The 26,241-nt window shown below is 49.1% G+C and overlaps 1 protein-coding gene across 5 annotated transcripts in view; it reads right to left on the bottom strand.

The window, feature by feature from the left end:
• Positions 1-19,518, bottom strand: part of LOC144946210 (endosome/lysosome-associated apoptosis and autophagy regulator family member 2-like) — a 34,824-nt gene extending 15,306 nt beyond the window's left edge. The window contains exons 1-13 of one of the 5 annotated variants that reach the window (XM_078875060.1): positions 19,263-19,518; positions 18,063-18,362; positions 11,639-11,759; positions 10,846-11,044; positions 9,573-9,720; positions 7,454-7,543; positions 6,105-6,210; positions 5,162-5,314; positions 4,549-4,637; positions 3,641-3,821; positions 3,025-3,153; positions 1,320-1,410; positions 88-184 (exon numbers count right to left, since the gene is read on the bottom strand). In XM_078875060.1, coding sequence (XP_078731186.1) covers positions 88-184; positions 1,320-1,410; positions 3,025-3,153; positions 3,641-3,821; positions 4,549-4,637; positions 5,162-5,314; positions 6,105-6,210; positions 7,454-7,543; positions 9,573-9,720; positions 10,846-11,044; positions 11,639-11,759; positions 18,063-18,239 — 1,581 coding nt within the window. In that variant the 5' untranslated portion in view covers positions 18,240-18,362; positions 19,263-19,518. The other 4 variants (XM_078875061.1, XM_078875059.1, XM_078875062.1 and 1 more) reach the window with 4 other exon arrangements.
• Positions 19,519-26,241: the final 6,723 nt, after the last annotated feature.

The raw sequence follows: 26,241 nt of genomic DNA, 5'->3' as shown, positions 1-26,241 counted from the left end.
CATAACAAGACACTTAAGGCACATTTCTGGAATGATTGCAGATTTTTTATAAACCTAACAAGTAAATGATGCGGCCATGCCTCTCACCAGCATAAAGTGGAGCTCACAATCCGCCAAGCACTGCATCTCAAACACGAACGTGATGCTCGCTATGTCCGACTGCCCGGCGCCGAAGCTCGGAGTCCTGAAACGCAAACACGGATCAATGTCTCTACTTCCGGTTGTCCACCGCGTCTCTCTCTGCTCTCCTGTCGCCCTGCAATACAGCTCATGGTGGAACTCTCCGCAGCAGCAGCAGCAGCAGCATCCTCAGCACAACTCACAACCTCCTCCTCCCTCTACACCAAGGACCAGGACCGTCACTGGCGGGCATCATTTCTCCATGGTGGCCCCCTCCATCTGGAACACAGTGATCATCGTCCCACTGCAAATTTGCAGCAGCATCAGTCAATCCACATCGACTTGGAAGAGACACTTAAAGGCCCCACCTCTCTCGCCTGGGTCTCGACGTACACAAAGCTTAGCTCTATGCCTCAAGAGCCATGGTCACTTATGTCCGTGAAATATTAAGCAGGTTACATGTGAATTTGTATTACTATCGTCATCATCATCAGCCATGATCAATCCTCTGCTGGATTAAGGTCTTCCTAAGCTATTGCCATCTTTTACATTCACACGAGATAGATATTGGTGAGTATAATGTACCAACGAGTCCTAATAAGAACGAAACCAATCCACGGTTGTCTATGATTGCATCACATTTTCTCAAATTTGTTTTTTTCTAAGTGTTCAAAGACAAGAGGACCACAATGCACTTCTTCGGGAAGTGCTGATGGGTTTATTTTTTGCGTAATGCACACATGCAGTGCTTTTAACACGTGCGTATATGTGCATTGTTTAAAATGTACTGCATACATGTACATATGTTGACCTTAATCCCCCCCTTTACGTAGCCAACAGTGCGAATCGGATTTGTGGGGGAAGGACAACAAACTAAACACAAAAACAGATGAGTTTTAAATCTAGATGATTTAAAAGTGCATAGCTCCAGCGGGTTCCTAATCTCGGAAGAGCGTTGGGGACGGCCACGGAAGTGCATCCAAAAGCGCACAATTCAGCGACCGTCTTTGTTCGATGGCTAGCCAAAGGCCGTACTTAATACGTATGTATGTATGCTGAACTTCTATCGCACCGTACGTAGCCAACTGTGCTAATCGGAGGTGCGAGTACGGTTCATCCGCCGGGTGATGAAACCTGTTGATCACATCGCTTGGTTGGAACACGCTGCCTGCTGAGCCGTGGCCGAGTGGGACCGTCACCTGAAGCCTGCGACGTGAAGGAAGAGGATGAGGTAATCGTCATCATTACTGCCAGCCCCACTGTAGATGTGGTCTCCAGCCACCTCCCAGCCTAGGAGGGGGGGGGGGTTAAGGTCAGAAACATAATCATCACCGTTATTTTCTTCATCGTGATTACCACCATTATCGACACCTTCATTCACACCATAGTCATAGTTACCATAATTGTGTTTGTAGTGTACCAATTCACAGACACTAGTTGGAGGTACTCTCTCTCTTTTATTCCGGCCTTCACAGCCTTAGGGGATAACCACACACCGGGTCGGGACAGCCAACACGTTGCCAGACCCACAGCTTGAAGAGGGCAAAGATCACGACGAGTTCCATTCCAGATCGCAGCAGCCCCGACTGTGAGTCGGAGCTCGCCTTTTATCCTCTCCAGCGTGGCCAGACTCCGACCCTCGGCCCCGCACCCCTCTGGATCCCACAGAGGGCTCCGTGCCTTGCCCACAGGTCCAACTGGTAGAACGGGCTGCTACCCCTAATTCCATTGTCTTATAATCTCCCAGCGGCACGCGCTACAGTGACTCATTCAATGTCACTACATTATCACGATCAACATCATCCCGCACATCTCCGATTAGCACGGTTGGCTACGTACTGTGTGAAAGAAGTTCAACATAAATGCATCATCATCATCCTCACTGTCACATCATATTATGATCGGTTTCTCACCATCATCACCAGTGATCATAAAAATTATTAATTATATAGTTAATGATTAATCTGTTGAAATGTCACTGGAACAAATCGCGATAAAAAAAGATTTACGTAAAATATAACTGAAAAAATTTGAAACTTGTTAGAAATAGAACCGTTGTTATTTCTAATTTCTACACGAGAAATATGAGTTTCACTCCATTATTTCAGAACCACAAATGTAGAATCACAGCTACCAAAATGCATTTAATTTCACAGACCATTACTTGTTAAAAACATAAAGGGATTATGAAAAAGTCATGCAAGAGTTTAAGACAAATTATGAAATGATACAAACGGTATTCACAACTAACATGATAGTAAAACTGATTTGTTATACTGGCGGTCGTGCCAACAAGGTCAGTGTTTAACTGCGTAAATACACACAATGTCTTTATCATTAACGAAGCTTCAATATCGCGATGGACAGCTCCCCGGATACACAACAGATCTGTAAATCTAAATCCCCCTTGAACAATCACCTCTGTAAATGACGAAAAATAAAATTACGACATGAACGTTCATGCAGGCTGCAAACAAGTAAATTGAACAACATGCAAAAAGTGTGCAGCACTGCACGCGCTCTCAGCCTTATCCAGACCACCGGCTCAAAAGAACTCAACGCGTGGCCGTGCTGTGATTTACAATCAGCAAATCATAGGGTTGAGTCTGAAGACGTCTTCCACTTTAATGCGGGCACAGGTACCCTGTGCCGACACATCAAAGCCTTCATATAACCTCTCACATGTAAACACTCATTCGTTGGACGATAACACCTTCATACACAGAGGACCGCAGAGCTTGGGCAATTGTTGGTGCTGGCTCACCACGAGGCTGCCTCCCCGCTTTTCTGTAGCTCCTCGTGCCTCTGAATTGTTCTCACGAAAGTGAGTGGCTCCTATGCGGTGCGTTACAAGTTGAAATTATAATAACTATTATTATAATTGGTAATATTTTGCTGCCTCACCGTTCATGCTGTCGCACCTCTGGTTGCCCACGTTGAAGCACGTAGTCTCCATGTTATCAGGCAGCATGTTCCACCACTTGAAATCAAATCCCAGCACGGGTTCCGTGCCAGCTGGGCACGGAACGCAATCTGAACACGCACACACGTACACGGTTCGCGATAAAAAAAAAAACACACACACAGGACGGGTTGGAAGAAAATCTCGGTCGAAGCAGCGCTGGACAAAGAGAAGCGGAAAGATCACTGCAGGGAGATCGACCACCGGGAAAAGATCACTGTGGAGCCGAGGTGGCGAGATGTAATCTCTCTCGCCTTATATGCAGGGGTTTGACCTCGACCCTGATGCCTGTTGTATATAGTTGGAGTTCATGTGATATCCCTGTTGTGGATTTTTCTCCAGGTTCCTCCGGTTTTGCCCTCCACATTTAAAAGACATGTATTTAGATTATTTGGATACTGATGTAAATTCCCATTTGTGTGGCCAGCTCACCTCTGACAAAGAGCTACAAGCTCAGTGCACTTTACCTGGTAAAATAAAACAGTTAGTTATTTAGTTACATGGGTGCAGAACAAGGTTCCAAGGCACTAGGGAAGGGAAGAGAGCGCCAGTGCCCACCACTGGTGCCGTTGGAGTAGGTCCCAGTGGGGCAGGGCACACACGTGGAGTTGCGCGTGTTGTAGAAGCCTGCGTTGCAGGGAGGGCAAGGCCGCTTTGCTCCCGAGACGGGCAAATGAGTTGCCCCCTTCAAATCCTCGCGGCAAATCTTGGGCTCAATCCACCTGAAAATCACCTGCGTCTGAAACCCACGCACATCACACGCAGCTGCACGATGGTACATAATGCACGATGCTACATGCAGCATGGTGCTACATTTGTCACAATGATGAAATTTATCGGTATACAACACTACAGCCTACGACCAAATCACACCCGATCTTATCACATCTCAGAGGTTAAGTGAGGTTTGAGCCTGGATAGTGCTTGGCTGGTTTACTACCATGTGTAACAGGTGCTATAGACTCCGGGGCTACATGGTCGGCAGCAGGGGGGCGGAACAGTAAATTAATTGTTTACTGTATTTCAAAGGTCTCATGACTACGGCTCCCCGCCTTTACTAACCCTCACTGACCTCTTGTAAGACCTGACCTCTTGACCTCTTGTCAGTGTGGGTGTGTGAAGTCATCTTGTCTTAGGCCACCAACACATTTGCTAAAATTTATTTGGATGGCGACCCAAGACAAGAGGACCACAATGCACTGCTTTAGGAACTGCTGATGGCGTTTGCCACGTGGACCGAGGCCGCGAGCTTTTTGTACACGTTTGTGTGTGCGATTTCTTAAACTTATGGCTGGGGTTCGACACCGTCAACTTTGTGTAGGTTTAGTGGGCGAATGTAGCCCATCCTCACCATCCCTTGCAAAGCTCTCCAGCCTTGGTTGTACTGTTGGTTTGTACTTGTAACGCATGAACAAAAGGCATTGTTAATGCCTGCGGTGAAACACGGACACAGTGGACTCACTTACCTGCCCTTTCTCATCGCAGCCGGTGTGCAACTGGAAATAGTCATTGTCGGTGCAGGGCGGCTTTAGAGCACAGAAGGCGGAACCGATCTCTGCAAAGACAAAGATCCCCTGTATAGCCTTTAACAGACTGTTGGGGCAAGTGCTGTTAGCAAGCACCGATGAAGGCCCCGCACGTCACACGAGGGAGTGGGTGGCCAGCACTACGACTGGCTGCCTTTGTCTCCCCAATGCTGATGTTTTAATTAAGGCCAAGTCGACAGAGGAGAGGCCCAGGAAATGGTTCAAATATTCGCCACTGTTATTGGCCCCAAGTGGAAATCGAACTCAAATCACCAGGTTCGTAGCACAGCACACTAACCCCGACACTACCGCCCTATACTGTGTTCGTGAGTAGTGAGTGTCTCTAAGCTGTGCAAGTGGCTGTATACTTTGTTAGTGAATGAACGTCTCTAAGCTGTGTTAATAAGTTAATGTTTTTATGCTGTGTTCGTGTCTATGCAGTGTTCGTGTCTATGCCGTGATGATAGTGAGCGTCTATGCCGTGTTAGTGAGCGAGCGTCTGTGCTGTGTTAGTGAGTGTCTATGCCTCGCTAGTGAGCGAGCAGCTGCGAACCTGCGTAGTGCGTGGTTGTGTTGCACGGGGTGCAGGCGTGCGCTCCGCGTGGGGAGAACATATCCCTGGGGCACGCGGTGCAGGTGCCTGCGCCCGGCTCGGCGCTGCAGGTGCCCGGCTTGCACGGGAAGCACTCCGACGTGTACGACACCCCTGGGGCAGAGGGCACGTGGCACAAGGTCGGCACAACGCGAGGCGAGTTCATACGGCATCTAAATGCGACCGCATCTCAGCCAGGAAATGCCACGTGGATTCATATAGCATCTAAATGCGACGGCATTTAGATGCTATCATATTTAGACAGCGTCTAAATATGATAGCATCAAAGACGCCGTACAGAATCAGAACGTGTACATTTACAGGCTTTTGTTAATCCACTGCTGGACGAGGGCTCAGCATACTCCGTGCGGGTCACTACGTTTGCTTGACTGTACTTCACCACGCTGGTTCGTGGGGGTTGGCTATAGCGGGGAAAACAGATGTCCAACACAGCAACGGATTTTGCTGTGCCATCCTCTGCTACCCCTCGCCTGCTACTGTCGATGAAGCTCAGGACGAGGTCATACGGAGAACTCATCACGGATAAATGCAACGGACATTTTGTTACGATTGTGCGACAGCTGCTTCATCGGCAGTGTGGAGCGGGGGGCCTGAGACCACCAGGGGCCACTCGCCGACGTCGTTCGCGACGTCATAGTCTATCGCTCGCCACATCTACAGAGTGGATTGTGCGTGATCACGTGGTGGGCCCCAGGTGTGGGAGGGAGGTTGGCTGCACACGAACCCTGGCCGGTAAGGAAACTGGTTGGCATGGACCCCCCTGACCGGTACGGCCTTGGCCTGTACGGATTCTACTGAGCAGGGCACACAACTGGCGTGGCAAGTGAACTGATGGAAGTGGAGGCACCGGCTTCCACCTGTGCCCACGTGTGTGGTGCTTCACCTGTGATGTGCACGTTGCGCACTAGGACAGGGTTGGGGATCTTGGTGCCCAGGAGGATGCCCGTCGTTCTCCAGTAGAGGACGTTGTTGCCGGAGTTTAGCTTCACCTGCATGGCAACACGAGCCACTAAGAATCAACCACACAGAATTATAATAATGGGCAGGAGTGCGTCCGTGTGTTATAGCTGTGGTCTGGTTGTTATTAATCTGAAGTTAAACAGAGAATCACTGGTTTGAAGCTTTCGTGACTGCAGGAATCTATACTCTTTGGTTCTTTCGGTAAAGTCACGTAGGTATAAAATAAAATAAATCACGTTTCGGGCGCAACACAAGCGTCCGTCATCAGGTCTGTGAGTTGCTTGATGACGGACGCTTGTGTTGTAATTTATTTTATTTTAAACCTACGTGACTTTACCGAAAGAACCAAAGAGTAATGAATCACTGGTTCTCTTTTTTTTGGTATGGTGCCCCCCACCTCCTCATCCTCCAATAAAGACCACCCCTGCCCTTATATGCGAGTGTGCGCGTGTCCATCTTCTATATGGGGAGCGGTAACTGTAGCGGTTAGCGCTATGGGAAGTGGTAGTTTGGCGGTTAGCGCCCTACGCTACGAACCCGGCGATCCGAGTTCCGATTCCAACTCACGGCCACCAACACCAGTGACAATTATCTCAAGCAGTCATGGGCCTCCCCTAGGTCGACTCAGCCTAAAATTAGTACCTGGTGTGTTGTGTAAACATTGCAACTAAGGAGACAAAGGCCAGTGCTTTCTTTAGAATTTTTTTTCTATTTCATTTGTTGTCCTTCCCCCACACCTCCGATTGGCGTGATTGGCTACGTACGGTGCAAAAGAAGTTCAACATACATACATACAGCTGGGCATGGTGCTGGCCACCCACCCCCTCATATGCTGTGAGCGGCCTCCAGAGGTGCTAGTCACTAACAGCACTTGCCCCAACAGTCTGCTAAGGCTTTGTCTTTGTCTATATGCATCTCAACACATTTTAGGGGCACGGCTCGGCTTCTGCAGTGGCGATATGACCTGGCGCCTCTTCGATTCACAGTAGAGGAATAAAAGAGATTTTAGTTTCATCGACGCAATGTGGCACCGACGACGTTCTCCACGCACACGATTGAAATTTCTCCCGCACGATGATCACGCAGCAGTCTGCGGATCCCCCCCCACCACCGCCCCTGCTCCCCACCCATGCATTAGCGTTTCTGTTGTGATGTTATTTTCTCGTCATGTTTATAATTTTTTAATGAGCACCACTAGAATACTGCCACGACGCCACGGGTGCGAGAGGCCACGCGGTTGTGACATTAAGCCTCTCATGGTGCCCACCTCACCGTGTGGCTTCTCCAGACGCCACCTTTGGACTTGAGGAGGAATTTGTTACTGTCGTCATTCTCCGTCGCCTGGCACTGGTCGTTCTGGACCTGGGTAAAACAACAGCCAGAATGGAAAAAAAACACAGCCAAATTGGGCCACGGTGTGCGAGTCGGGCATCAACACTCATGGACCGTAACACTGCGAGCGACGGGCCGTACGTCATCACACTTGCGTGGCAGCGTCGTCATCATCAGCCGTGATCTATCCACCGCTGGATGAAGGCCTCTCCCAGGTCGTCGCTATCCCTCGCGGTTACACAATGCACTCGAGCCGATTTAATTGCTCCATCTCCGCGCTGGGTGTCCTATCGGGCGCGTTCCCTCGCATGGCATACAACGGACATAAAACTCAACACTCGTCAACAACAGCGTGGCCTTAACAAAAACAGGTAATTTGTGACGTTTCGGGCAATGGTCCTCCCTCATAGCACATAAAGAAAGAGACCAGAAAGATGGAGTTCATTAATAAGGCTTGGAGACTGCACTTAACACCATAGGTCCTGATGAGAATCTTTTTCTTCTTCTGATGACCAGTTTTTGAATGGGCTGATAGTAGCTATTTTAGCTGGTAGTAGTTATTGAGCGCCGGACAATACAATAATAACATTTGAAAAAGTAACCCAAGGCGGCTAAAAATATACGTTGGTGATAATGCGGCCGACAGCGATTGGTGAGAAGCCATGGGGAGCTGTAGTTTGCGCAACATGGGTGGTGAATAAAGAGCAAGATTAGAGGAAGGCGTGATCCCAACACGAATCTAATCTTGTAGATATCCACCTAGACTGCCGAGTCCTGGGCTGTCTAACACAAGTCTGAAGCGTCGATAATGGGCAAAAAAAGAAACCCATTTCAAGTACAGGTCAGAAGCGTTTTGGCAGTGTTTTACCATGGTGATGTATTAGCGAGCATGGCAGTGAGGCTAAAACTAAACTACTTTTATTTTACAAAGTCAGGCCCACTGAGGTGTGTAGCTCTTTTTCAGACGCGACTTGGCCACAAATGAAAGCGAAAATAAAGTGCCTTATCAGGTGGAAATGTTTTGCAACCAAATACTATAAACACAACTTTAGAAATGTGGAGGGAAAATATACTCTTTGTTTTTTTTCGGTAAAGTCACGTAGGTAAAAAATAAAATAAAATAAATGAAAACAACTAAATTAAATCACGACGTTTCGGGCGCAACACAAGCGTCCTTCTTCAGGTGGGGACAACGTAGCGAAAGGAGGGAAAAACCGGAGGACCCGGAGAGAAATCCACGCGACCACGGGGAGAGAGACATGCAAACTCCAAATATACAGGCGTCAGGGTCGAGATCGAACCCACGACCAGGCGAGGTAGTTAACATCTTAAGCAACAGAGAGGTTACAAAAGCGTTGCTGACATTACCTAATGAGGGTTCACATTCATGTTCAACAGTCCAGGACAAGCAAACAAAAGAACTGGGTTTTTTTCTTGTTGTGAATCATCTGTTAAAATACGAATTCTTTCCCCCTAATTTTATTCCCATTGCGATATCGGCATCACGCCATGAGACAAAGTATCAATTCGGAACCCTCGCAGAATAGGGCAGCCCTTAGCCTCAGAAAACGGCCCACAGAAGCAGATATCGCAGAGCTACCTCTGATATCCCTTCCAAACGACTGCTGTTCTAACAGTAGGGGGTGGCACTTTCCCACCATGCAGCCACAGAGTAATTTTCGCCAAATGACAGACCGATAATTTTTTATTCTCAGCTGGAATTTATCCATATTAATTACAGGACCAAGGTTTATGAAATGTCTTTTGTGACCGTGCTGAGATTATCACCTCGCTGCATTTGAGAACCCGGTTACAGGCGGCTGCCTAAAGATTCAAAACTCAGTGATGCCAGCTCAGTACTTTCACCTATAAGCCACCCAGTCATCTCCAATAACAATAAATGTATCTGCTTTGTGCCATCCTTTAAAGAAGCTCGGAGAGAGAAGACTGAGAGAGAAGCTGAGAAAAAGGTGGACTTCAACACTGTCGGCAGAATTACACACCTAAAAAAATAACAACCATATATTATTGGTTACAGTACTGAAGATGTTTTTCTTACAAAGAACTCAAAGAGGATGCTGGAGTCCGGGTACTGGTATTCGAAGGAGACCTCGCCGGACGTCTTCAGAGTGACTGCATAGACAAGGGACGCCATGCATTCGTCGCGGTTGGACATGATGAAGTGTCTGTGTGGAGTCCACACCGACCTGCCGGGAGAAGAGCAACGAGGTTTACGAGTGAAGTCGGGGGCGGAGGGTAGGGGGGGGGCGGTGGTTTGCACGCAGCCCTACAATCCCTGTGCTCTGCCTGTGTGTGTATTGGTGGTGGACTGAAGCGGGATATTTCTGCCCCAGCTAAACAGAGATAACTAAATATTATTATTATTGAGATCGTCTTCCGTATGGGCATGTTGCGGAGATGAGAAACTGATTTTGACGTCTGGATTCTGCAGCCATTTGGCGGCATTGCCTGTGAGCTGGTGAATCGCTTCGGTGCTACTACTACATGGTCTTGACGGTCAGTCAGCAGGTGACCACGTGCTCAATCGTTTGTTCCGTTCCGTGGCTGCACGTGGAGCTATCGTTATCTTACACTTTTGTAGGAGATAAGCGCATCGGCCGTGCGATGTCCGAACGTGATTCAACGTGGGAAGCGAGAAGCCAGGAAGGGGTTCGTTTGGGCTCACCTATGATCGTTGAGATGATAGCGAGATAAACGAGAGATCAGAGAGCTGGAGACAACAGCGGTCCCGTTACAGAACCGTTAAGACATCGTGACACCACGTGACATCGTAACATCTGTACGTGTGACATTACGCCACTGTGTGGCCCACGGGCACGCACTAATGTCTTCATGCGGCCCATCGAAAAACACCACAGGTGAAGAACCCTGCTCTAAACTACAGCACATGCATGTGTGGACTGCGTGTTTCGCTTTGCTCACTGGCTTGATCCGTTTTACCCCATTGCGTACCTGCCACCCATAACTCACTCTTCTCTCCTCTCTCTCCCCGACTTGATATCTTTGAAAAGGAGCTTCATAGCTCATCGGATTTCTCCAGGATGAATAAAGATTCTGATTCTCTCTATTTCCTCTGCCTCTCTTCCCTCCATTAGATTGCAACCCGGTTCCTCTCTAGACCCGTAACTCTTTTCCCATCTTCGGTGATCTCTTTGTGCACCCCCCGGTTCCGTGTTGCTACGTTTTTTTTATCTTTGCTCAAAATAAAAAGAGAACGAGCAAGAGGTACAAAACGATGTTTACCGAACGCACACCCGGCGGTGTACACAGCGCGATTGGTCGATCGCCGGCCCCGCTGCGGGACAACTCACTGGCGACACTTCTGTTGGACCAGCGCGGCGGGCGACTGCCCGCCCGAGTCCACCGTGCTCGTGTGGACCGCGAAGCCCGGGGGCAGCTCGTCCCACTCGTCGAAGCGCACGCCGCTGCCCAGAGAGAAGGTGCCAGCAGCACACGCGCTGCACTCCTGAGAGCGCAGGTCCAGGTACTCACCCACCCCGCAGGAAAACGCTGGGGGGAAAACGTAAACACCGTCAGCATCTCCGCCGCCTGTCGCTCCTGCGCATCAATGAATGATTAAAGTCTTATTTTAAATATCGTCGTTCATGGAGCTTGCATCCCAAAACACTGTCCAACTCGTCACATGCGCAGATTTTGTATGGGAGCGAGGGCAATCACAGGCAAGCGGGAAAGAAAAAACGGTGCCGACAACTGACCCAACAAGCTCTGTGGTCTTATACTGGCATATAGGGGCGCCGCAGTGGCGAGATGTTAACTACCTAGCCTGGTATACAGGAGATCGTGGGTTCGATCCCAACCCTGACGCTTCTATATTTGGAGTTTGCATGTTCTCCCGGTGGTCGAGTGGATTTTTCTCCGTGTTCTCCGGTTTTTCCCTCCACATTTAGAATCAACATTCGTTGAAAGTAATTGTTTGCAGTGAATTTCCACATGATGATAAGCCACTTCGTTAAGCTATCACTTGTGACCATTGTTGCTTCTGAAAATTAGCTATACAACTCAGTGGGCTTTACCTGGTAAAATAAAATAGTTGAGATATTTGGACAACTCCAACTAACGAGCATTTATAAATGCGACACTCACTGCACTCGGTGCCCCGGACGGGCTCTGGGAGACCCGTGCAGAGCCCCGGCGAGTGTGGCACGGCGACGCGCCACCGCAGCCCGCTGCTGTCGCACTCCGTGTACTCGAAGTAGTAGTCGAGCTGCAGAACCGTCGTGGCGGGCAGCGGTAGGGAGGGGGGGGGGAGGAACGATCAGACAGAGAGACATCGATGGATTGTGCTTTCTGTTGCGTCTGAAGATCACTACGCTGCTCAGAGTACGATATCGAGTAGAATGGAAGGGCGTTTTAGAACCTCCAGCTGTAAATCTGATTTTAAGACTTTTAAGGCAAGTACAATTATGACGTTGATATGTATGACAAGATCACCCAGAATGTACCCGAACTCATCAGATCTTTAGAAGCTAAGCAGAATGGAGCCTGAATAGCGCTTCGATGAGTGGCCACTAAACTGCTGTGGAGCTGCATGGTTAGCAACGGAGAGCAATGACGCAAAATTGTTGTACAGTACTGTACATCTATTCACCCTCCTCTACGCTCCCTGCCTTTGCCCCACCAAGGCTTGACTTGACCAGCGTGAAGCGTGATCAAAATAGATCAACGATTAACCCGCATGGCGTGGACCAGTTCAAATATCACTCCCCACCGCTGATGCGAGCCATGGCAAAGAGTATAAAACTCAGGTCACCATGTTCATACGTATTTTTGGATTGTATTTAAGAGAAATGTCGAGAAAAGTTAACAACAACTAAAAACACAGCACCAATACCGCAGAAATTTCACGAGCCAGGCCTGGGACTGCACTGGCGACGTTTCTATGCATCGTGGTGATGCAGCAATAGCATGGCAGCATTGATTTGCATGCACCTCTTCAGTTTCGAAAGAGCGATTTACATATTTGTTTTTATGCAATGTTTTCAAGTATGACCTCAAAGACTTTAACATCATCGTCAATGAGTGGGAAGCTCTGGCGAAAAAAAAAAGGAAAACTGGCGCAACAGACTCTGGGTGGACCACACGGGACGAAGACGCGAGATGGTTTCAGAAGATCTGGGAGAAGCGCATGGTGCGTACGAAGTGGGGCACAGGCAGCCAATCAGAAAATCGGCAGCCATGACAGAACCAGAGTCAAGTACAGATAGGACAACTGCAGCGGTAGCGGCAGCAGGATCAGCATGCTCCGTTGTTCCAGGATCAACCTTTTCAGTCATGACAGGAAATGTTCAAGTAATTTTAATCCTCTTGAAAATATGGGAAAGCTGAAAACCCATCGTCTTCCGCTCAAGAACGGATGCCATGAATGACGCGTCCCCAATAATAACCCCCTTGTGTGCGGGTCACGGTATACCCGCTCACGTTTTTTCGAGGACACGATGAATTGTTCATGTTTTTGTTTATTGTGGTTGCACCCGATTCAAGAGCCGAATGGCTTACAGGGCTATACCAAATAAATTAAACTGAAAACTGAAACTGAATTCACCATACTGTGAAAACACGAACCCGTTACATTTGCAATTTTCAAAGCAGGGAACGCACTGTCCACGGTCTTGGCAGGAGGTGGGAGAGCCGTGGGCGGTGGTAGCCTTAAACAAAAAGGATGCCAGATGGCCGAATGAGTATTGATTTCAAGGAGAGATATTGGATGGGGGTGCTTTGTGGGAATAGACACTGCATTGTAAATGAATGCATAGCTTACGTCTGAGAAGCAGGTATCCCCCCCATACAATGGAGCCACAGTTAAGTGAAGCCAAGAACAGAGAAGGGGGTAGGGGGAGGATGAAGACTGAAAGGTGGATGGGTGGACAAGCCAATGATTTAATGGAACAGACGCACCAGTGTGGAGAGACATACACGACCGCTTTAGAAAATATCAAAAGGCCCTTCAAAGGGGAATTGCTACGCATTGATGCTACTAGCCCAACGATTAGCTTCACAGGAGCGTATCTCGGTACATGACTAACAGGCTGTGTTGTACATCCCAGAGTCAGATAAACCTTAAATGAATCACAACTCATTCCATGAAAGATGAGAAACGCAACAAATCGTGTGAAGGGTGGAAATAAATAAGAGTACTGTATTGTAATAATGATACAGTACTCAGGGCCCCCGACGCCTTCAAACTAAACCATGACGTTGAAGCACAGAGCCCCCCCAAACCGCGGGGCCTAGGGCAGTCGCCCCGATTCTCCGTACCCTAGGAACGGCTCTAACAATACTGCGCATGCGAGAGGTCATATATAGACTAAAAAAAGAAAGGAGCGATTGCGACTGTAGGATTGGTTCCTCCGAAAATCCCTTCCATGTCATGTCACATGACCAAACTGCGATTGAGCATAAACTCTAAGAATTAACAAGAATGTTGAGTGTACAGGATGCTATGCTTTTCAGCCCTCTAGAATATTTCCAACTATTACTATAGTATAGTGGATCCCAGAGGTCTAAACTAAGACATGTTCTATTTGACCAGGTAATGCCCACTGAGCTATATACCTCTCGTAATTTAAAAGCGACCTGGTCACAAATGATAGCTCAACGAAGTGGCTTGTCGTCACGTTCAAATTTATATCAGCCAAATACTCTAAACGCACGTTGATTCTAAATGTGGAGGGAAAAACCGGATGGCCCAGAAAAAATTCCACACAACCACGGGGAGAGAGACACATACAAACTCCAAATATACAACAGGCATCAGGGCCGGGATCGAACCTCACGAACTCCTGTATACCAGTCGAGGTGGTTAACATCTCACCACTGTGTCGCCAGTTCAATCTCCTGCAGGCGTGACAGTTGAAACAATTGTGAACGTTTCTTAAACCCCCCACACCCCACTGCGTCTGTCCACCCAGACAGTATAAACAGGTTGATCACAGTCGATCGGTAGGTCACGTGTGGTGGGGTAAAGTAGGGGTACTAGCACCTCTTCCAAGGCTTCTGGCCAGCGTGGAAGAGGAGGCCAAAATAGCCTCAAGTGAAGGCCCTTTCGGCAGCAGCGGCGCGAGTTAGTAGGGCAGCACTTATTATGTTCGTGGCGTACTCTATGCATGGCTCAACCCCTGCATTGCCGTACGTTTCCATAAGTCTCCACGTACACGGTGAACTTGCAAATGCGTTGTTATCGTGACGGTGGTGGTAAATGGACGTTGATAACGATGTTGACGTGAGCAGGTGTGAAGTGACAGTGTGTGCAAAGGAGGGAGCTCACGCGGGCTTCCACAGCGACACAATTCGGTCACCGTAAACATGAGCACGGTTCACTCAGCTGTCTGCAGGTGTCCGGGATAAAGCACACGATCTGCTTGGCCGTGAGAGTTATAATTGTCGCGAGGAGGTCGACTGACCTCCTAAGCTTATCAGCGGCTGTGAGATTGCATGCTAGTCATGCAGCACACACACACACATGGACTGTTGGCCCAGTTTAGAGCGTTGCAGCGTTTGGATGAAGCCAGCGTACTGTGCAGCCTCTCTGCAATTACATTAACTGTACTGTAAAAGCAATATAGTAGCCTCAACAGGGCCTCTTATTAAAGATTAATGTGAACAGAGCAAGCTCAACGGAATTAATTTCAAGCTGTAACTTTGCCACGGATGAGGCTTAAAAGCACGTGTGCATGTGACAGACATGCACAAGCCTTTGGCAATCCACTGCTGGGCGAGGGCCTCCCCACACTGTATGGAACGTGAGGATCAGTTGAACATACTTCACCAAGCTGGGTCGGTACGAGTTGGTGAAGGCGAGGAGCATGGGAAAATAGACGTACAGAACAGAAATAGATTTTCCTGCATTCAGAATCACGGTATTTATGCTGGAGAAATCCTATGAGCTATAAAGCTCTTTTCACACATATCCTGTCGACGTCTGTGAAATTGCCCTCTGCTGCCCAAAACATAGCCCCACATCCTAAAACACCCGTTACGCATGATGGTCGCCCATCCAAGCACTGTCCAGGCTCAAACCCTGCTTAGCTTCAGAGATCTGATGAGAAATGGTTTATTCTGAATAATTTGGCCAAGGTCACAAATACACTGTGTGTCAGATTTGTGCAGACGAAGAGGCTGTCCTCTACAGATAAGGCCCAATACAATAACCACAACACTCAACCTATACGGCCAGCGGACGTAATACTCTACAGTCCTTTATAAATTCGCTGCTGAACGAAAGGCTTCCCCATGAATTTCGATAATGGGGATTGTTTGACCATACTTCACCACGCTGATCAGTGCTGGTTGGTGCATGGTGGGGGCCTCGCGACCAGTTTAGATACCACTCGCCGCTCATTGGGAGCCATGGGTGGGAATTGAACTTAGGTCACCAGGATCACGGTGCAGTGTGATAACCACTGTGCCATCGTGCCAACGATTAATACTGTTTCATTTATCCAGACAAGACCGCTCACTTGAGGTAGCAAAACCTTAGTGGTACCAGCACCTTTATATTGGCAATAAAACCGAATTATTCATTAACCAGTTTTAAATTGAGTGGTTCCTCACGTCATCATCTGTTACTGAATATATAAGCAAATTGGTGCCATAAAAACTCAATAACTAAGGCACAGCGTTTGCAGTGGTGGACAAGTACAATTAACAACTCATGTCCATCATAGTATGTAATGCCTTATCATATAACCTGGACATAGGAACCATTTTAAAATAACAAAAGAAAGCTCGCCTATGACAAAATCACCCATCAGATCTTGGAAGTTGAGCAGGTCTGAACCTGGATAGCACTCGGATGAGTGGCCACCATTCGTAAACCGGTTCTCATGCGGCGCTATGGGCAGATGCATGGTTCGAGTGTAATTCTATGCTTCAACATCTAAGCGTTCCACCTTCACAAAACCTGGACTAACAAGTACGGTAAAATAACCCCCATAGCCCGCATAGAATGGGGTTGCCCTTACCCAACAGTGCATGTACCAATACGTGTAATAATACTGACATCAACTTCATTCATATTTCCCCCTGTTTTATGTTCAATAACTTCGCTCATCAGCCTTCTGAAGAAGTGATTCAAGGCATTAAACTAAGAGTTCTAATTCAATATGTCTGCCCTCGCCTCGTGAATAATGGTGATTTTTATTTTTTTTAATCAGTCTCACTAAAGTGTTTCCACAACAGGACACTACCGCTGATTTCCACTGATGCCTGTACACAGTTACAAGTGAAATGTAATGTATGTCTCCTCTATAAATTAAACATCATAAAAAGAAGCGGCCCCAAAATTAAGAGGATACATTTTTCTTAATATTTCTATGGAAGTGAAATACCTCAATCAATTGAATGATGCTTAAGTTATCATTTTTCTCGATAAAAAGAGATGATACAACTTTATTGCCACTTCCTCTAAAGTCTCCTGTATAAATCGACGTCAACTAATCGACATTTGACCCGAAGTGGCTTGATAGACAACTGACCCGTCAGAACTACTGCTTAATTTCAGCCGGGTTGGCAACCTGGAAAATATTTCCACGCCTGGCACACCGCATCCAGAATACTTCTCGCCTATGACTGTGGCCACAAATTACGTTCCACATTCCCAGTGGTCACCCAGAACGGACCATTAAAAACAAAACGAATCAATGCCGCATTCACAAACACGACGGACGCATCACCACAGTGACACACGCCACTCTGCCACGTGTGACGCTATTATCTGGCCCAACCACCTCAATGTGAAATTACTGTATTGCTTTTGCTCGACATCAATATCAGCCATACGAAAGAAGAACCGCCCAGTCTCACCAGTTGCCCTGTAGAATATTTAAACAAGTTGAGCACTGGTCTCCTGTTAAAATAAGCATAACTGGCCAGACATCATCACCTCAGCAGTTATGTTAAACCTACCGACAGAGACCAGTGTTTCCCAAACATCTGCGAAGCAGCGGACCCCCTGATAACTAAAAAAATACATATACTGTATATAAATTCACAAACCACCACACGGTAATAAATAAATAAATCCATTGTTCGTGAAAACAAAACCCGTATCTGCAACAGTTCGGCGAAACCACTGTTGTTGCCACGGCCTTGCTGACCCACCAGCGGACCACAGGGGTTGGCAACCACCACCAACCACCACAATCACTGCCGGATTAAGCTAGTGCAGGGCCTATAGCATATGTTCTAAAGGGGCCATACATTAAAAAAACACACATTTTTAACTGGAATAGTAAAGTCATTGTATTTTTTCATTTGCTATACAGCCAGATAATACGACAAATCGCCAAAACACCCAGTCGTTCATAAAAGTCGAAGGCAGTATAGTACTATAATAATAGAGCAAGTGCAGAATCACTGAACCGGAATTGATAGCTTGAAAACATTTAGCGCGTGGCCCGTAGTACAATGTAGTAGCTACTTTTGCTCCGAGCATAATCCGGCACAGACCACAACCCGACCATCACGGGGCAAGAAGAATGCGAAGCGACGACATCACAACGACCCTTGCCTTGCCGCAGGTTCGACGCCGCGAGACCTCGGGCTCGAACTTGGGCTCGAACTTGACCCCGCGCTCGAACTTGACCCCGCGCGTCGCTGGGACCAGAAGAGGCTCCGCTAGCAACAAGAGCAGCACCAGGGACAGCAGCAGCCGCTGCGGCTGTGGTGGTGGTGGTGGTGCAGACATGATGGGCGCGATCAGCGGTGGGTGGCGGCTCTTCTTCCCCTCCTCCTCCTTCCTCCTCCTCGTCGTGCTCCGGAAGAGTTGTGTCGCCCTGGAGATGAGCAGCGATGGGGCTGACGCGAGAGGCTGAGAGTGAATCCACGGACACACACAGAGAGAAGGGAGGGGGAGACACAACACAATGGAGTGAGAGCAGAATCAGACGAATCCGTATCCCTCTTGTAAATCCTAATCTGCCTGTCTCTCCCTCCACGAACATCTCTCTCCATTCTTCAACTTGTCCTTCCCTCACCCCATCTCTCACCAACCTGCCCTCCCATGCCAACTTTTACCCCCTGGCTCAGCCTCCCTCCATCATCCAACTACCATCCATCCAGCTTCTCTCTCATCCTCACCATCTGCCGTCTCTTCCTCGCCCATCCTGCCTCCTCACACTTCATGTCGCCCAAACCACACTCACTCACCTCCCCATCTACATTTTGTGTTTTTAAATGATACGACTCTCATCTCCAACCCTCCCTCGTCTGCTTGCTCCTTTCCCTCACACCCCCTCGTCTTCATTTCTCTTGCTTCCATCGCCTCGTTCTCCCTCGCCACCTCCGATTAGCACGGTCGGCAACGTACGGTGCGAAAGAAATTCCAACATACGTACAATGCGTATCCCCTCACCTCTGCGACTCTCACACCTGTTATCGACCCCTCAACATCAATCACCCTGCCTCAGCTCCCTATCCTCTCATTCACCCTCACCTCCCTCTCGTCCCACCCTCTACTCACCCATCCCTCACCCCCCCTATCTTCCTCTCTCATTCACCCTCACCTCCCCCTCACCTCACCCACCCCTCACCTCCCTCTCATCCCACCCTCTACTCACCCACCCCTCACCCATCCCTCACCCCTCCTATCTTCCTCTCTCATTCACCCTCACCTCCCCCTCGTCCCACCCTCCCTCACCCTCTCCTCACACCCTCCTCTCCCCACACCGTTGTTATGGCCGATGCAATGCACTGGACGCCAGCCACCCACCCACCGACCTCTGCTACAGCTGCACCCCCACGGCTGCGGCGTATGCCACCCCCCTCCTTCCCCTCCCTCCCGCAGTTGAATGCCGAACGTGAGGCTGCGAGTCCGTGGTTGCGATCGTCGAGTGTGGGGAAGAGAGAGGGGGTGGGTGGTGAATAAAGGGGACGGATAGAGCCGATGTGGATGGATGCGATTTCTCCCCGCGCACGTGAGCGCGGTGCTCTCCTCCTCCTCCGTCAGGGCTCGCGAAGCTGCGGGGGGCTGCAGCTGCAACGGGCGGGGTGGTGGTGACGTCACCTCGGCGGGGCCACGACGTCAGGCGGATGACATCACAGCAAATACTCTTAGGTTTTTTCGGTAAAGTCACGTAGGTATAAATAAATAATAAATAGTTATAAATAAATATTAAACATAAATAATAAATATAGATATTATTATTAAATTATAACAATAAATTATAAAACTAAATAATAAAAATATCAGAAATAATAATAGAAATAAAATAATAAATCACGACGTTTCGGAGGCAACACAAGTCTCCGTCATCAGGTGGGACCGTCACAGCTGAATTTACTGTATTAAGTGAGAAAAAATCCAAGAGACGGTCCCACCTGATGACGGAGACTTGTGTTGCCTCCGAAACGTCGTGATTTATTATTTTATTTCTATTATTATTTCTATAATGTTTATTATTTAGTTTCTTATTATGTATTTACTTTTATCTACGTGACTTTACCGAAAAAACCTAAGAGTATGAATCCTTGCAGTCACGAAAGCTTCAAATCTAGAATCACAGCAAATGTCTCGCTCGCTCGCTGACAACGATCAATTTCAGTTTAATTTATTAGGTACTAGCGGAAGTACCCGGCTTTGCCCGGGTGAAAAATATATTTCTTAAAAACCTTACATATATATACACAGATACTAAGGTATTGTCAAAGCCCGGTGGGCTGTTTGTACATTTCTCCACCAACAAATATATAAGAGGCTTTCACAAGTCCAAAAAGTTGTAGAAAGTGGGGGGTAAATAGTTGATGTCAAAATGTTTCCGAAAATTGTGGTCTCCCCCCCCCCCTCAAAAAATATCTTTACCCCTCGTAGGTATATATACTAACAACACCTTACATACAACAGAGGAAGTGGTATCTATTGACTCTGTAGTAGTATCTACTGACTGTACCGTAGTATCTACTGAGCCAGTAGTAACTACTGACTGTGTAGTAGTATTTAGTGACTGTAATAACTACTGACCATAGTAGTATTTACTGGGCCTACAGTAGTATCTACCGACTATATACTCGTAACGACTAACTGTATAGTATCTGCTGACTCTATAGTTGTATCCACTGACTATAGTAGTAACTACAAAATCTATAGCAGTATCTACTCACTCTATAATAGTATCTACTGACTCTAGTAGCTACTCACCGTGGTAGTATGTACTGACTGTATAGTAGTATATACTGACTGTAGCAGTATTGACTGACTGTAGCGGTATATACTGACTGTTTTAGTATTTACTATAGCGGTATCTACCAACTCGATAGCAGTATCTACTATCGCTACAGCAGTGTATACCGACTGAGGTCGTACCTGCTATCACTACAGCAGTGCATACTGCTGTGTTGGTACCTGTTATGATGACAGCAGTGCATATTGTGGTGGAACCTGCTATGATTACAGCAGTGCATACTGCTGTGGTGGTATCTGCTATGATGAGAGGAGTACATATTGTGGTGGTGGTACCTGGTATGATAACAGCAGTGCATATTGACTGTACTCATCATTCACCCTCACCATTCACCACTCACAACTCACCCTTACCACTCATCCTCACCACTCACCACTCCCACTCACTATTCACCATTCACCCTCACAACTCACCACTCACCAACCTCCCTCACCAATCTCCCTCACCACTCACCCTCACCACTCACCCTCACCACTCACCCTCACCACTCACCAATCACCACTCACCCTCACCACTCACTCTCCCCACTAACCCTCACCACTAACCCTCACCACTCTCACTCACCACTCTCCCTCACCACTCACCACTCACTCTCACCATTCACCCTCACCATTCAGCCTCACCACTCACCCTCACCACTCACCCTCACCACTCACCGTCACAACCACCACTCACCCTCACCACTCAACTTCACCCTCACTACTCACCATTCATCCTCACCAATCACCACTCACCACTCTCCACTAACCCTCACCGCTCAACCTCACCACTCACCCTCACAACTAACCACTCTCTCACCACTCACCCTCACCACTCACCCTCACCACTCACCCTCACCACTCACCCTCACCACTCACCCCTCACCGCTCACCACTCACCCATCACCACTCACAACCGCCACTCACCCTCACCACTCATCCTCACCACTCACCCTCACAACAACCACTCACCCTCACCACTCACCCTGACCACTCACCACTCATCCTCACCAATCACACCCTCACCAATCACCACTCACCCGCACTGCTCACCCTCACCACTCACGCTCACCCTCACCACTCACCCCTCACTAATCACCACTCATAACCGCCACTCACCCTCACCACTCACCACTCACCCTCAACACTCACCCTCACCACTCACCGTCACCACTCACCCTCACTACTCACCACTCATCCTCACCAATCACACCCTCAACAATCACCACTCACCCTCACAACTCACCCTCACCACTCACTCTCACCACTCACCACTCACCCTCACAACAACCACTCACCCTCACCGCTCAGCACTCACCCTCACTACTCACCCTCACCACTAATCCTCACCAATCACACCCTCACCAATCACCACTCACCCTCACCACTTGCCACTCACCCTCACCACTCACCACTCACCCTCACCATTCACCCTCACCACTCTCCCTCACCACTCTCCCTCACCACTCACCAGTCACGCTCACCACTCACCCTCACTACTCACCACTCACCCTCAACACTCACCCTCACCTCTCACCACTCACCCTCACCACTCACCCTCACCACTCACTCTGACCACTCACCACTCATCCTCACCAATCACACCCTCAACAATCACCACTCACCCTCACCACTCACGCTCAACACTCACCCTCACCACTCATGCTCACCACTAACCCTCACCACTCACCCTCACCACTCACTAATCACCTCTCACAACCGTCACTCACCCTCACCACTCACTCTTACCACTCACCCTCATCACTCACCCTCACCACTCACCCTCACAACAACCACTCACCCTCACTACTCATCCTCACCAATCGCACCCTCACCAATCACCACTCACCCTCACTGTTCACCCTCACCGCTCACCACTCAACCTCACCCTCACCGCTCACGCTCACCCTCACCACTCACCTCTCACTAATCACCACTCACAACTGCCACTCACCCTCCCCACTCACCCTCACCACTCACCCTCACCAATCACCACTCACCCTCACCACTCACCCTCACCATTCACCCTCACCACTCACCCTCACCATTCACCCTCACCACTTTCCCTCACTACTCTCCCTCACCACTCACCCTCACCACTCACCAGTCAGGCTCACCACTCACCCTCACTACTCACCACTCACCCTCAACACTCACCCTCACCGCTCCCCACTCACCCTCAACACTCACCCTCACCGCTCACCACTCACCCTGACCACTCACCACTCATCCTTACCAATCACATCCTCACCAATCACCACTCACCCTCACTGCTCACCCTCACCGCTCACCCTCACCACTCACCCTCACCACTCACGCTCACCCTCACCACTCACCCCTCACTAATCACCACTCATAACCGCCACTCACCCTCACCACTCACCACTCACCCTCAACACTCACCCTCACCACTCACCGTCACCACTCACCCTCACTACTCACCACTCATCCTCACCAATCACACCCTCAACAATCACCACTCACCCTCACAACTCACCCTCACCACTCACTCTCACCACTCACCACTCACCCTCACAACAACCACTCACCCTCACCGCTCAGCACTCACCCTCACTACTCACCCTCACCACTAATCCTCACCAATCACACCCTCACCAATCACCACTCACCCTCACCACTTGCCACTCACCCTCACCACTCACCACTCACCCTCACCATTCACCCTCACCACTCTCCCTCACCACTCTCCCTCACCACTCACCAGTCACGCTCACCACTCACCCTCACTACTCACCACTCACCCTCAACACTCACCCTCACCTCTCACCACTCACCCTCACCACTCACCCTCACCACTCACTCTGACCACTCACCACTCATCCTCACCAATCACACCCTCAACAATCACCACTCACCCTCACTGTTCACCCTCACCGCTCACCACTCAACCTCACCCTCACCACTCACGCTCACCCTCACCACTCACCTCTCACTAATCACCACTCACAACTGCCACTCACCCTCCCCACTCACCCTCACCACTCACCCTCACCAATCACCACTCACCCTCACCACTCACCCTCACCATTCACCCTCACCACTCACCCTCACCATTCACCCTCACCACTTTCCCTCACCACTCTCCCTCACCACTCACCCTCACCACTCACCAGTCACGCTCACCACTCACCCTCACTACTCACCACTCACCCTCAACACTCACCCTCACCGCTCCCCACTCACCCTCAACACTCACCCTCACCGCTCACCACTCACCCTGACCACTCACCACTCATCCTTACCAATCACATCCTCACCAATCACCACTCACCCTCACTGCTCACCCTCACCGCTCACCCTCACCACTCACCCTCACCACTCACGCTCACCCTCACCACTCACCCCTCACTAATCACCACTCACAACCGCCACTCACCCTCACCACGAACCCTCACCACTCACCCTCACCACTCACTAATCACCTCTCACAACCGTCACTCACCCTCACTACTCACCCTCACCACTCATCCTCACCAATCACACCCTCACCAATCACCACTCACCCTCACTGCTCACCACTCAACCTCACCACTCACGCTCACCCTCACCACTCACCCCTCACTAATCACCACTAACAACCGCCACTCACCCTCCCCACTCACCCTCACCACTCTCCCTCACCACTCTCCCTCACCACTCTCCCTCACCACTCTCCCTCACCACTCTCCCTCACCAGTCACGCTCACCACTCACCACTCACGCTCACCACTCACCCTCACTACTCACCCTAACCACTCACCACTCACCCTCAACACTCACCCTCACCGCTCACCACTCACCCTCACCACTCACCCTGACCACTCACCACTCATCCTCACCAATCACACCCTCACCAATCACCACTCACCCTCACTGCTCACCCTCACTGCTCACCCTCACCACTCACCCTAACCACTCACGCTCACCCTCACCACTCACCCCTCACTAATCACCACTCACAACCGCCACTCACCCTCACCACTCACCACTCCCCTTCACCACTCACCCTCACTACTCACCACTCATCCTCACTAATCACACCCTCAACAATCACCACTCACCCCTCACTAATCACCACTAACAACCGCCACTCACCCTCCCCACTCACCCTCACCCTCCCCACTCACCCTCACCCTCACCACTCTCCCCCTCACCACTCTCCCCCTCACCACTCTCCCCCTCACCACTCTCCCCCTCACCACTCTCCCCCTCACCACTCTCCCCCTCACCACTCTCCCCCTCACCACTCTCCCCCTCACCACATGTTAAGGGCGATCCTAAAGGAATCTACAACCTTCGATGATTCCTTTGCGCGATTCAAAGAATCGATTCCTGGCGCATAGGAGGTTTCCATTTTTAATTACAGAGTTTTATTTTCATTGTTATGTTATGTTTTAAAGTTTTCAGGAGTTTTTAATTATATTTTAGCCCCGGTCAACGCCGGATATTTCCCATTCGTAGCAGTTTATATCAACTCTATAACCAACTAATATTAAACGGAAATAAGGCAATTCTAAATGAATCTACAACCTTCGATTGCTTTTCGCGATTCAGAGAATCGATTCTTGGCGCGGTCGGGTTTAGAGTTTTAATTACACAGTTGTATTTTCATTGGGATGTTATGTTTTAAAGTTTTCAGAAGATTTTAAATGTATTTTTCCCCCGGGCAACGCTGGGTATATCGAGTTTATACCACAAAGTCGACACCTGACAGACTTGCGTGTCGAGGCCTAGTACCGTGCAGAGCCTCCGGCCTCGCCTAGATTGCCCACCCGGCTGAGGCTGGGTACTGGGGCCGTTAACCCCCCCCCCCCCGCGCTACAATAATACTGTCTAATCTCTATAATTTTATTATCTACCGACCCTATAATAGTAATTGCACACATTGGGGTGGGGGGGGGAGTGAAGAGGACGTGAAACTTTGATGAATTTACCTCAGAGTCGCGTGTTAATGCGTGCGCATATTTTTAACGGGAATTAAAAATGGCGTCCACCCCGCAGCGAATGCGTCGCTACCCGTTGCCAGGGGCAACCGCCGTGGTCCGCGCCGGTCGGCGATATTAAATAAATAAATAAAGCTTTCAATAAATAAATAAAGAGAAATCGCACTAAATCGATAATCGGGCCGATTTAAAGTTTAGAGACGAAAAATCGGAAATGCCTAAGTTTACCGCGGGGCCGGGGGCGTGCCCACCTGCAAAATTTAATCTCGGCGAACCCCACGGTCCGAGAGCTACATCCCCCGCAAGGGAGCGTACGCAGACGGACGGACAGACAGATAGACAGACAGATAGACAGACAGACAAAAAATGAATTATATAGGTTAGATAGCCCTGTGAGCCATTCGGCTTTTGAATCGGGTGCAACCGCAACAAACAAAAAACAAAAATATGAACAAGAAAACATCTTAAAGTGACTATGTGACTAAGTGCAAAAAGAAAATCTAAGAAAAGACAGCAAAATATTGCAGAAAAAGCACCGTACACCAACGCTGTGTGCAAGAATCCCAGTGGGATGCAAGTCAAACAACAAC

This window comes from Lampetra fluviatilis, chromosome 40 (assembly GCF_964198595.1).
Source record: "Lampetra fluviatilis chromosome 40, kcLamFluv1.1, whole genome shotgun sequence".
Classification (NCBI taxonomy): domain Eukaryota; kingdom Metazoa; phylum Chordata; class Hyperoartia; order Petromyzontiformes; family Petromyzontidae; genus Lampetra; species Lampetra fluviatilis.
Note: the sequence above shows the minus strand (reverse complement) of the source record. Positions and strands in the feature narration are given on the sequence as shown.